The sequence below is a fragment of the Purpureocillium lilacinum genome (assembly GCF_023168085.1).
Source record: "Purpureocillium lilacinum CBS 284.36 DNA, scaffold_4, whole genome shotgun sequence".
NCBI lineage: Eukaryota > Fungi > Ascomycota > Sordariomycetes > Hypocreales > Ophiocordycipitaceae > Purpureocillium > Purpureocillium lilacinum.
The window spans coordinates 1109183-1120731 of record NW_027072114.1 but is presented as its reverse complement, the minus strand read 5'-3'; the positions used below and the strand labels follow the sequence as shown (position 1 = coordinate 1120731).

Genomic DNA, 11549 nt, shown 5'->3' with positions numbered 1-11549 from the left:
GCCAACAATGTCCTGCATTATCACCAAGCCGGCCGCGGAGCCGCCTTCTCCCCCCCCTGCTTGAGACACCACAACAGACACACCAGAGTTACACACACACACACACACCTCCCTCTACCTTTACGCCTTCTGCGCGGCGGCCCTAAACTCAATCATGGGCCCCTTCTTGGCGCTGGTGAACGTGTCCACCAGCTGGAACTCCTCGACGCGGTGCCGCCCCCACTCCAGGTCCGGGCGGCCCTCGCCCGGGTCCACGACGCCGACGGCCTTGCGCAGGTCGTACATGTACAGCGTGCGGGCGAGCGTCGTCGTCATCTCGACGTACGCGAGGCCCTTGCCGATGCAGCCGCGCGGGCCGACGCTGAACGGGCAGAAGGCGCTCTGCGCGCGCGTCACCTCGTCCTCGGTCGTCGCCCGCCCCGTCACGGGGTTGGCCTCGCCCGCCATCCACCGCTCCGGCACGTAGCTGTACGGCGTCGGGTAGTAGTCGTCGTTGTGGTGGATGGTGTAGTGCGGCGTGCCGACCACGGTCCCCGGCGGCAGCGTCTGGCCCTCGATGGTGATGCCGCCCGGGAGCACCTCGCGCGGGAGGATGCCGCCCACCGAAGGCGACATGCGCATCGCCTCGTCGATGCACGCGCGCAGGTAGCTGCAGCTGCCGAGCGTCGGGCCGTGCACAATCTCCTCGACGTCGCTGAACTTGCCGCGGATCTCCTTGGTGGCCCGCTCGAGGGCGCGCGCGTTGCGGACGAGGTAGAAGAGGGTCGCGGCCATGGCCGTGGATGTGGTGTCGGAGCCGGCAATGATCCTGGCAAGAGACAAGTCGCCCCATCAGCTCGCTGCGCATATCACGATGGGAAGAAAGGCGCCAAGACTCACAAGAGGTTCGACTCGCCCCAGAGCTCCGGGGTGCTGAAGCCCTGGCCCGTCTCGGGGTCGCGGGCCTTGAGCAGGTAGTAGAAGAAGTCGCGGCGGTCCGTCTCCTCGCCCAGCTTGGTGCGCTCCGTCAGCTGGCCCTTGCTGTAGGCCATGTAGCGGGCGCGGCCGGCGGCCAGCTTGGGGAAGAGGAACTTGTCGATCTTGAGCCTGTCGACGACGGGCATAGTGCCGCACTGCGAGGCCGCGGGTCAGCTCTCTTCTTCTGTCTCTTTTTCGTCTTGCGCCCCTGAATCCCAGCAGACGGCGACGGGGCGACTTACAATCAGGTGGCGGGTGGTGGCCGCCTCGACCAGCTCGAGGGCGAACCTGTTGTCGGGCTTCTCGAGCATGTGAAACGCCTTGCCGAAGCTCAGGTCGCCGAGAATGTCCATGGCCAGGTAGTTGCACCAGTGGCTCATGTCGCGGGGCTTGGTCCAGCCCTTGTTCTCCGCGACGGCGCCGCCGTCGACGATGCCGACCTGCTCGCAAAAGGTGCGCACATTACCGAGGATGTAGCGCTGCATCTCCTTCATGGCGCTGTCGGAAAAGGCGTGCGACAGGACGCGGCGCTTGCGGGCGTGGACCTCCTTGTCGCGCGTGTTGTGCGTGTTGGCGGCCGGGTGCACAAAGGCGTTGTAGAACTCGGCCTTGCGCACGTTGGAGCGGAAGCCGTAGATCTCCTTGAGGGCCTGGTTCGAGTTGAAGGAGAGCGAGTTGGGGCCGAAGCGCACAATCTTGCCGTAGCGCTGGTGCATGCGCCAGAACTCGAGGTGCCGGTCGCCCTTGTAGGCGTGGTAGAGCTGGTAGGCATCGGTGACCTTGGCCAGGAGCGGGCCGGGGTACTTGGCGAGCGGGTGGAAGAATATCCTGTAGACGACGATGCCAAGGGCCTGGCGGGGGGGAATTGTCAGCGTGTGATGATGCGAAGGGTGAATGTGTCTGCCTGCCCGCCCGCGCTTCGTTTGTCGCCATCACCACCACCACCACCGCCGCCACCACCACCAACAACCAACCACCACCGCGACACCTGAAATCGTCACGGCCACGGATCACGACGGGAGGAGGGAAAGCTCCAGGACAAGCACCAGACTTACGTAGACGACACCGCCACCCACCAGCAGCCCCAGGTACACCCACAGGTGCTGCAAATCGAGCTCCATCGTGACGGGGACGCTCTCGTCTGCCTGTCAATGCGGATGGGGATCAAGGGAGGGAGGGAGGAAGGAAGAAGAGCAAGGCGAGAAGGTATGGGAGAGAGAAGGAGGGAGGGGGAGCACAAGAGCACCAACAGCTCGAGGGAGCACAGGCACATTAAAAATACCAAAACGCCCTGCTCCTCCTCCCTCCTCCCACCTCCGTGCCGTTCGTAGTACATACGTACTAACTTGCCTGCACGCGCATCACACACCCGGAGCCCGAGTGCCGACCACCAGCACCGTGACGCCGCCCCTCCACACCTCGCTGCTGGACAACCGCACTGCACGCAAAAAAAGGTGTCAAACACACAGACACAAACTGCGCCCCCCCGGCCCCCAGCGCGCCGTGTGTAATCACTGCCCTCCTCAGGCGAGACCTGCCAACGAGTGAGAGGACGCCGATTGGTGATACGTCGGCTGGACGCGGCACATGACGTCTATCGATTGAGAGGGCATGTTGGCCATGGAACCGTGGACGGTTAGGCTCGGAGGGTTCTTTTTTGGCGCCAGGCGTCGGCGTTCGAGTTTGTTTTTTCCCCCTTCTCTGTCGCTTCTCTTTAGCCCCCGGGATGGAGTCCGCTTTAGCGGGATATGGATGGATCACACGCGCCGCAGCGGGCTTTTAGGGCCATGAGGGCCTGCCAGCTGGGCTGCTCCTTTCCATGCGGGGGCTCCGGACCCCCCGGAGCGGGTGGGGCCCGCCCGCGGGCGTCGCCGCTGGAACACCTAACAAGCCTGGACACGGGGAACATCAGCCCTGGAGGAAAACCTGGAGTGGGAGCTGAAGATCTGGGGACGGGGGCCAGCCAGCCCACCAGACGGAAAACGAAGCCAAGGAGAACAGTGGAAAAGGTAATAACTTCCACCGTCAGCTCGTCAGCCGCCCGCCTGGGCAAGGAACATGCCGCCGCCGTGGCCGTCGCCCGTCCGATTCTGCAGTGAAACGGAGAGAGACCTGTGGCTGCCTTTTTCGGCTGTCGACGCCGCCGCCGCCGCCGCCGCGCCATGCGTTCGTGCTTCCGGGTTCCATGGAGGCCAGCGCACGTTTCATGTGCACGTCACGGGCCTGCAATGCCACCAACCCCCCTCCCTCCTCTACTATCTGCATCATGGCCTGGGGGCGGGTCAACAAGCCAGTCCACGGCGTTCCGTCGTCTACCAGCGTTGTCTATCTGTCTACATACCTACCCTCCATCATTCCTGTCTCTTTCCCCCCTGTCCGCCCTGTCCACTGCCACTGCTACCACCAACACCCGGGGTGGCGGCCGCCTCGTAAAGCTGACCGCCGGCCCTGGCCCGGGTCCATTCGAGGCACATCAGCCTGTGTCTGTCTTTCCTTTCCAGCCATCCGCGCAAACGCACGCGGACGCAGGCCCGCGTGGACACCAACAGCTGTGCACAATCCCGTTCTTAAGCCGCCGTTGGAATGTTTCCGCCTCCGTTCCGCTGAGGGGCCGGAGCGAATTTGTGGAGAAGGTCTCGGGGCATTACCCGTCGACTGCCGCTTTTCTTCTCCAACTTGGCTTCCCCACACCTCGGCGCGCGGCCTTCTGCTGCCCCTCCACTCCATCTTCCTCCAGGGCCGCAAACTACCCCTGTCAGCCGCGCCGCCCGTACGAGAGAGCTGCACAGAGACGCGCGGGCGGGCGCGCTCACACACTGCCGTCGGTGTCGCCCCCGCTGTGTGTTCTTCTTCGCTGCGGTCTGACCTTGAGAAGCAGGGGGCCCGCTCGTCGGTCGTCGCGCCTTGTGCAACTCATCCGATGCACTGCATGCGGACTGGACCCCGTTGGGCCCCTCCATGCGTGTTGGTCACAGCCTGAATCCCCCGGCTGCCCGGAGAGGAAAGTTTTGACTCTTTGCTCGGGTGAGTAGGTTGGCCGTTGGCGACTCTTTATATATAGCACTCGCTTTTTGACCGCATTTCGAAACACAGCCTTCGGTGAGCGTAATGTAGGATATTGTCTGGCGAATTAGGACCGGCAGCTAGCCGAGCATGCAACGGCCTGACATGTAGCAACCTGCAAGACCTTGAGCCTCGTGCCGGTTTGGCCCGTCGTTGGAGAAGACAGGACGGCAATGTAGTTGGTCTAAAAGTGGCATGTACCGCATACTGCCCATCTGTTATAGACCGACTTGTCTTGCAGCCTCATAGCAGTCCTTGCCAATGTAGCCTGCCATCAATTTCCCTGCCCGAGCTCCGTCTTATCCCCGTTATTCGAGACAGCAAGTCACAAGATGCCTGTGCCCGAAACAATTCCCTGGGTGGTACGGCGGCAGCCCGTTGCCTCGTTCCCGGCAGGGACTTCGCTTTGCAGATCATGATGCCCGGTCACATCGTCCTCAGGTCGAGAACTCCGCCAACACCCGCTGTTCTGACGGTTGGTTCGCTCGACCTTCCCTGCGGAATCCGCTCCACAAGCAACTCACTCGCCTATTTACAGCAACTCACTTTGGACATGCTTTTCTGGGAAGTCCGGCCATATGTACGGAGCATAGACGAGGCCGGCAACGAGCCAATGGACATGGCTGTCGGGTCCGAGGTCCGAACCCCCGGCGGCAACGCATCCTCCGTTGGCTGCCGTCTGGGACCCGCTCCAATGGCCGCCCGGACTCTCTGCGACGGATGTCAGACCAACGGCTCTTTACGGTAACACTACGGCAATGCGCCACATTCACGGCCAATCACTCTGCCTGCAGAAGAGGCTGTTCAGTTCAGAAGTTGAACCAGTTGTATTGACTGTCTGGCCCGGACTTCATCCCTTCCGCGGCGAGCTTGCGCTCTACCGCGGCATCCGCAGTCACCGCCGCTTAAGCAGCGATGGTGACCTCAACCTCGACACCGGCGTCGATGTTGACAATGATCTGCTTGACGACCTCCGTGGGGGCGTTGAGGCTACAATGATCGGTTAGCACCTTTCGGACCGAAAAACGACGACGACGGACTAGGGGCAACGCACTCGATGAGACGCTTGTGGATGCGCATCTCGTAGCAGTCCCAGGTCTTGGAACCCTCACCGCAAGGAGTCTTGCGGGTGGTGATCTTGAGGGTCTGGGTGGGCAGGCGGACGGGGCCCTTGACGCGCAGGTCCTTGCTCTTGGCGCGCTCGATGATCTCGGAGCAGACCTTCTCGAGGATGTTGACCTTGCGGGAGGACAGGGTGATACGGATCTTGTGGGCCTTCTATCGCGGGCGTCAGTTACTCGTCTTTTGCGATTTTGGGCTGTCCCCTCGACATCCGATCAGGGTGACCGGCTGGGGGGAGCGCCGAGCAGTCGCGGGATAACATACGGGGGCCTCGCCGTGGTCCTTCTCGGGCTTCTGGTACGACATTTTGAAAAGTTGTTGGAGGGGGTTTGTCCTTCACGACTCGAACGCGGGGAAACTGCGACGTTTCGGCAAAGTGATGAAGGCGCGATTTGGCGGTTGACGGGATGCAAGAGGAGCGTGCGAAGTCTGCGCGAACTTTTTGGTGGGGTGTTTTGCGCTGCGGTAGGGCTTTTGTGCGCGCTAGCCTGTTGTGGACAGCCCACGGTAACGAGGCATGGTAATTGGCTGAGTGGATTGGACGTGGGTCTCCAGCAGAGATGTGAGCTTCCGAGGTACGTACCTTGTTCCTCTGCTGGAGCCTCACTGCCTTGGCGGGACGAAGCGCGGACCTCCACTCATTTGATGTGAATCATCCGGCGATGATGTAGACCAGCTGCTGAGAGCGCCTACTGCCACCCCAATCGCCCGTCAAACGAGAGAATGGCGACGTATTCTTGACATCAATCCAACACCCAAATCACCTTCCTCGGCGTCGCAGCAGCACGTCTCTCTCATTCTCGCCAGCTCCCCCTCCGCCGCCGCAATGCCCAGCTTACCCCCGCTGGCGCCGTATCCCGAGGCGTCGTGGCAGCAACGCCTGAGCACCCAGGATTGGGACACGCTCTTCGACACATGGATACTGCTCTGTCAAGCGTATCTTGCGCTTCCAGATGACGAGTTCCGGACAACAGCGGCCAACGATGAGTCCGTAGCAGCATTCGCGGCGACATATGTCACCGAAACGGCCGCGTCCCCGCCCAGCACGCCTTCTACGCAGCTTCCCCGGCTCGTCTTCCAACTCACGAGCCGCCTGCTCACCTTGGAGAAGCCGTCACATCAATTATTGCAGTATAGCTTCCTTTCCGGACTGGCCAAGCTATACCCGAGAAAGCGAGTGGCGCCTCTCATCGCCGACGTCTTTACGCAACATGCCGCGCTTGCCGAGGCATCACTTGCTGCGCTCAAGAAGCTTCTCATCCTCCACCTGGACTCGGGAATCAAGGGAGACCTAAAGCTGGTCGAGTCACATCTCAGCACGGTCAACTCGCTGCTGCATGCATCACCTCACGCTTGCACTCTGTTCCTTGCCGGATCCGACTTTTTCGACGGCCTCGTCACCTGCTTCAAAGTGATGAATCCACCGCTGCGCAAGGTCATCATAACAACGACGTATCTGTGTATTGTCGGGTTGACAGAGGCAGAACCGCCAAAATGGGCCATGCTCAGCGACGAGCTGTTCTCGCTCAAGAGCGCAGCGGACGCTCACAAGCAGGGCCCGCTCAACGTCAACGACTCCTTGGTTGCGGAGTTGGTGACGGCTACGCCACTCCTTAAAGTCCTCATTCGGAGAGCGGAAGACTCGACTGCCGCCTCTGACTCCTTGAAGAAACGCATCACGGCCTTGGAACCATTCAAAAAGGGCGCAATGGTCCGCCCGAAACGTCTCACCAAACGGAAATTGGACAAGGGCAAGGGCAAGGCCACGCAGCACGATGTGGACACGGAGATGCATGTGCACCGCATGAGCCAGATCGCGCAGGTCCAGGACCTTTTCCCTGATCTAGGCGCGGGCTTCGTGTCGAAATGCCTCGACGAATATCACGACGACGTGGAGCAAGTCGTCGCAAATCTCCTCAGTGAATCGTTGCCGGCTCATCTAGCTAACGCGGATCGAAGCGAGCCGCTGTACGTTGTTCCAATCATTAGTCCCGTGACAACATCATTAACATATCTATAGGTCTGTCCGCCAGCAGCCGCCCGCCCCAGACATGGCTCCCCGCCCGACACCACCTCTGGTACCAACCAGACGCAACGTTTTTGATGATGACGAATTCGATCGCCTGACCACAGATGTATCCCAAATATCATTTGGCAAGAAGCCGGGTAAAACAGCCGACGATGTGCTGAAAGATAAATCCACTGCACCAAACAAAGCAGCAATCCTGTCTGCACTGGCAACTTTTGACTCCGACGATGATGAACGCGACGACACTTATGACGCCGCCGATGTTGGCGGCACTGTTGATTCGACAACCCAGGAAGAGGAGAGCGTGAATGACAGAAACGAAGAAGCGCTATTCCGGGTGTACCAGACAGACCCCAAGGTGTTTGATAGAGACGCCGCTACACGGAGGGGCGCCACAAGAGCGGCCCTGCGGCAGGCAACGGAAATGGCCGACGAGGCGATCGAGGGATGGGCACTGATGCTGACGAGAAATCCCCAGCAAAAGAAGAGGCTGGAGCTCAAGTACGCCTTCAGCGGACAGCAGGCGCAGCTGGAGCGAACAGCCTGGAGGGGCAGCCCTGCCGGGTCCGGAACCGAAGACAGCGATGCCGATGCCGGCGCGGGTCGAGGAGGCCGTGGAGGCCGAGGCAGCCGAGGCGGCGGTCGTGGACGCGGCAGGGGAAGAGGAGGCAGCGTCTCGGGTCCGACTGGCGAAAAGGAGACGGAGTCGGCGAGGAGAAACAAAGAGGCGCACAAGGGATCGCGGGCCAACCACAACCGCAGAGACGCCCGAGCCAAGAAGATGGCCCGCGGTGGGTTCGCTGGCTAGGTGTGCCGCAAATCAGCCCGCCTTTTGTCGTTTCGAAGAACCTGCTACGGCTGCGGATGGGAAGGGGTCCAAAGGTGCCGAGCGTTTCTTGGAGCCTGGCGTGTCGCCGAAGCCGGGCCGTAGGCCGAGGTCCAAGCCGTCGTCGAGGTCTAGGGACTGAGGATACGGGCTCCGGATGTCATTGGCAATGACGGGCGTGCTCGGTCCTGGCCGTGCCTCCGTCGGGGACATGACGGACACGATGTTGCGAAACGACGCCCCGATCTCTTCCACGCCGGTGCCGCGGTACTCGTGCGGCGTAGCTAGCTCCTCCGCCTCAACAGACGTCAGATCTGGATCGCCTTCGGCCACACACATGACCACGCTTTGGAACGAAGCCCTTGAACTCCTGCGCGTGTCCAGATACGTTCGCAGATCGTAGCACTGTCGGCACGAGGGATACACGGCGTATCGGTCCGCCTCGTCGCGATGCTGTGGGAGCTGTGGCCGACTGCCCAGCCCGCACTTTTCCTGGATGTCGTCGAAGATGTCCGCAATCGGCGTGAACCATGTCTGACGGATGCCCGCGCCCCAGTACTGGTTCCGACCCCAGAGTTGGCCGACAAGGCAGTTCGTCTCAGTGTCGACAATGACACCACCACTGTCGCCCTCGACGCCAATGCCACCTCGGATCCACTCATCTTCGTTGTCTCCGGGAGGCTCCTCGACAAACCACTCTCTCGTGAGCTTGCCCGTGCCGTAATACTCGGGGCTGACGTACGCCGGACATTCACATATCTGTCCATGCTGGTATCCAGACGTCCGGCCGCTGGAAACCACCATGCTGCCAGGAATGACGCCGCGCGGACTGCCATCGACTGACGTGGAGTTGACCAGCGGCTCGTGAGCAGGTGGCTGCGTATCCGAAGGGAAGCGACGCAGCATGTTGGCCCCGCGAGTTGGCTGGGCAGCCGAGATCAACGCCCAGTCCGTTATGACGAGGGGACGGTCAACCAGACTATCGTCCCAGTACGGATCGTGTGAGATTCGAGTCGTCTTGAGATCGATGCCGGAAGTGGCACGGACACGGCCGAGTGAGAAGTCACTGAGAGCATCCAGCGCGTCGTGGCTTTCTCTGGTGCAGAGAGCCCGGTCCTCAGGGGACGGATGCTGGACCACGATATCGAGAAACTTGTGGTATGCTTCCTCGAACGGATGGAAGTTGGCCAGCCAAAATTGCGCTCCACCGAAGTGGATGCAGGGACCAAGAGTTGCCGTGCTGTCGTGGACGCTGCCGTTCCCACGTATGCCAATGCTGTCGCCCATGCACGGGTGTGGAAAGTGGAAGGGGTTTCTGGGCGCGCACACTTCGTCTTTGTGACCCGCTCCGAGGCCTCTCGGCCACCTCCTGGAGCGGATAATCTCGCCGACGGTGAAGACAAAGGACACGCTCCATTTGAACTTTTCGGGCAGCAGGTCGACGACGTGGCCTGCGATGATGATCTTGCGAGCGCGGGAGATCTTTGTAGGCGTCATGATGCATAGGCGCCTCGTCTGTGGCGTCCGGCCTCTTGCCACACTAACAACGTGCCGCGGGTTCGTCCATTTGGGCAGAAACTCGGCCAGGAACGGCAGGACTGCGTGTTCAAAGACGAGCGGGAAAGATGCATTGTCAATGATCCTGGATGCTCGGGCGCGGACCAGATCTGTTGGAGAGTCGGCGTTCCGGGGCGTCCCCACGTTACTCCTCTTGACCTTTTTCTCGACAATGTTGCGGAGCTGTTCGTGGCATTTTCGCTTCGCGAGGGCGACGGCCAGCATTTCCTGCTCGACGGCCGCCTCTTTCGGATCGGGGGGTGGCATCGTGGACGACTTGTTGCTTTCATTCGACGAAGAGCGGACCATGACTTCGGCGGCCTTCGGCTTTGGGAGTTGCCAGTCTTTGATGTCGTCCTTGCTGGAGCGCGGATGCGCCACGACAATGTGTGATCGCACCATGCGAATGTCCGCAAAGTCGGTCTCCGTGCAACCTGGCACTGGACAGACGAGCAGATGCTGCTCCTTGACGTGCCACGCCAGTGCATCGCGAGAGACATGACTGGGGTTACGGCACCCTTGCCAGTAGCAATCGTGAGCGTGGTTCTCCTGGACATGCTCCGTGAGATCGTCTTGAGACGCAAAGGACTTTAGGCATTGCGGACCCAAGCAGACAAGGGCATCATCCGGGACCGCCGTCTTCTTATCGTCTATCGAGAGCGGGCTGGCGCAGCGCGACATCTCCCTTATTGACGTGACGGTGGCACTGTGTTCCGTTTCAACAGACGACATGGTCGACCCGGCGGACGAGGGCGTGTCTATGCTGGGGCTGCTGAACGCCTTGAAGTGCCGCCGTACGGAACGCATGCGCACAGGGCGTTCGACTCGGAGCGGCTTCATGACATCCGGCTCGGACGAGCATTCCGCGCCGGGAAACCACAGGCCCGCGTTCCACACGACATCTTGTGGCGGCAAGTCGCAGTATCCGGAGGGGGTGAAGCCGAAGCTGTCGCACTTGTCGGACTGGGCGTCGGCGTAGGACGGGAACGAGTTGGAGGCCGCCAGCTCATGACCAGAGAAGCTGCTGCTGGAGTCGTCGACGACAGAGATGCCGGGCAGGCACAGGCTCGGGCACGGATCGGGGGTCAGCTGGATGAAGGACACGGGAGAGGCCCCCGCGGAGGCGCCGTACGTCCACGACGGCGAGACGGGCGACGCGCTGCTGTTCTGGTATGGCGAGCTGGCGGGCGGCTTGAGGCAGTCGTCGGCCAGCAGCGGGACCTGCGACGACACCGTGGAGCGACGGCTGCTCGCAGCGCTGCGGACCGCGCTACCGCCCGACGGCGACGGGTGGTAACCTGGAACCGGCGATGCACGTGGCGAGGGCGTCGGCGAGGGCGTTGGACCGACGACGTGCAACGCCGGCGGCTGGAGCAGGTCCGGCCGCGACATGGCCACCGACGGTGCGCGGCCGAAGTTGTTGGACGATGATTACGCCACCACCGTCAACAGACCCGATGAGCGAAGATGGCGTTGGCGAAGGTAACGGAAGACCGACAAAGGTCGACAAAGTATACAGAGCAGCCAACGGCCCGAGAACCGGGCTGTGACTCTCCCGTCGGCCACACGACCGCCTGACTGAGGAGCAGGACGGCTGAGCAGCAGCAACCGTAACAGCAGCAAGCGTAGTCAGCCGCTGTCTGCGAGAGGAGAGCAAGTATAGAAGGCAAGGCAATCGAAAGAATCAGGGACAACAAGCCAACGCGCTGCCTCGCCAAGAAAGTGACTTGACATGACAGCAAAGCGTGGCATTCTACCCGCCACCGTCCCGACCGACCGTGGGTTATGCCCGTTTCTTAATAAAACGAGGCAACCTCACGCACAAAGAAGGACCGGGGGGGCCTATGCACGCCAGCTGCTGGGCGGGTTGCCTCGCGCGGCCTCCCATGGCGAACCAACGGATGACGGACCGCACCGCACCGCACCCCAGGGCTGGGCTGGGCTGGGCTGAATCCTTCGCTCTTCCCACTCAAGTACAGTGCGTGCATGCGTGCG

General features: G+C 61.5%; 4 protein-coding genes across 4 annotated transcripts; 1 reads left to right on the top strand and 3 right to left on the bottom strand.

The window, feature by feature from the left end:
- Positions 1-120: 120 nt before the first annotated feature.
- Positions 121-2078, bottom strand: PLICBS_005541 (uncharacterized protein; the record flags this gene model as incomplete). The annotated part of the gene is made up of 4 exons (XM_018319225.2): positions 121-808; positions 880-1112; positions 1200-1808; positions 2013-2078. The coding sequence occupies 4 exons, from the start codon at positions 2076-2078 to the stop codon at positions 121-123; spliced, it is 1596 nt and encodes a 531-aa protein (XP_018181699.2).
- A 2847-nt stretch (positions 2079-4925) lies between these two features.
- PLICBS_005540 (40S ribosomal protein uS10) lies at positions 4926-5448 on the bottom strand (the record flags this gene model as incomplete). The annotated part of the gene is made up of 3 exons (XM_018319224.2): positions 4926-5010; positions 5075-5298; positions 5407-5448. The coding sequence occupies 3 exons, from the start codon at positions 5446-5448 to the stop codon at positions 4926-4928; spliced, it is 351 nt and encodes a 116-aa protein (XP_018181698.1).
- Positions 5449-5968: 520 nt separating this feature from the next.
- Positions 5969-7979, top strand: PLICBS_005539 (uncharacterized protein; the record flags this gene model as incomplete). Its single annotated transcript, XM_018319223.2, has 2 exons — positions 5969-7110; positions 7163-7979. The coding sequence occupies 2 exons, from the start codon at positions 5969-5971 to the stop codon at positions 7977-7979; spliced, it is 1959 nt and encodes a 652-aa protein (XP_018181697.2).
- A 12-nt stretch (positions 7980-7991) lies between these two features.
- PLICBS_005538 (uncharacterized protein) lies at positions 7992-10946 on the bottom strand (the record flags this gene model as incomplete). The annotated part of the gene is made up of 1 exon (XM_065600744.1): positions 7992-10946. One exon carries the CDS (start codon positions 10944-10946, stop codon positions 7992-7994), a length of 2955 nt encoding a protein of 984 aa, XP_065456816.1.
- Between the last annotated feature and the right edge of the window lie 603 nt (positions 10947-11549).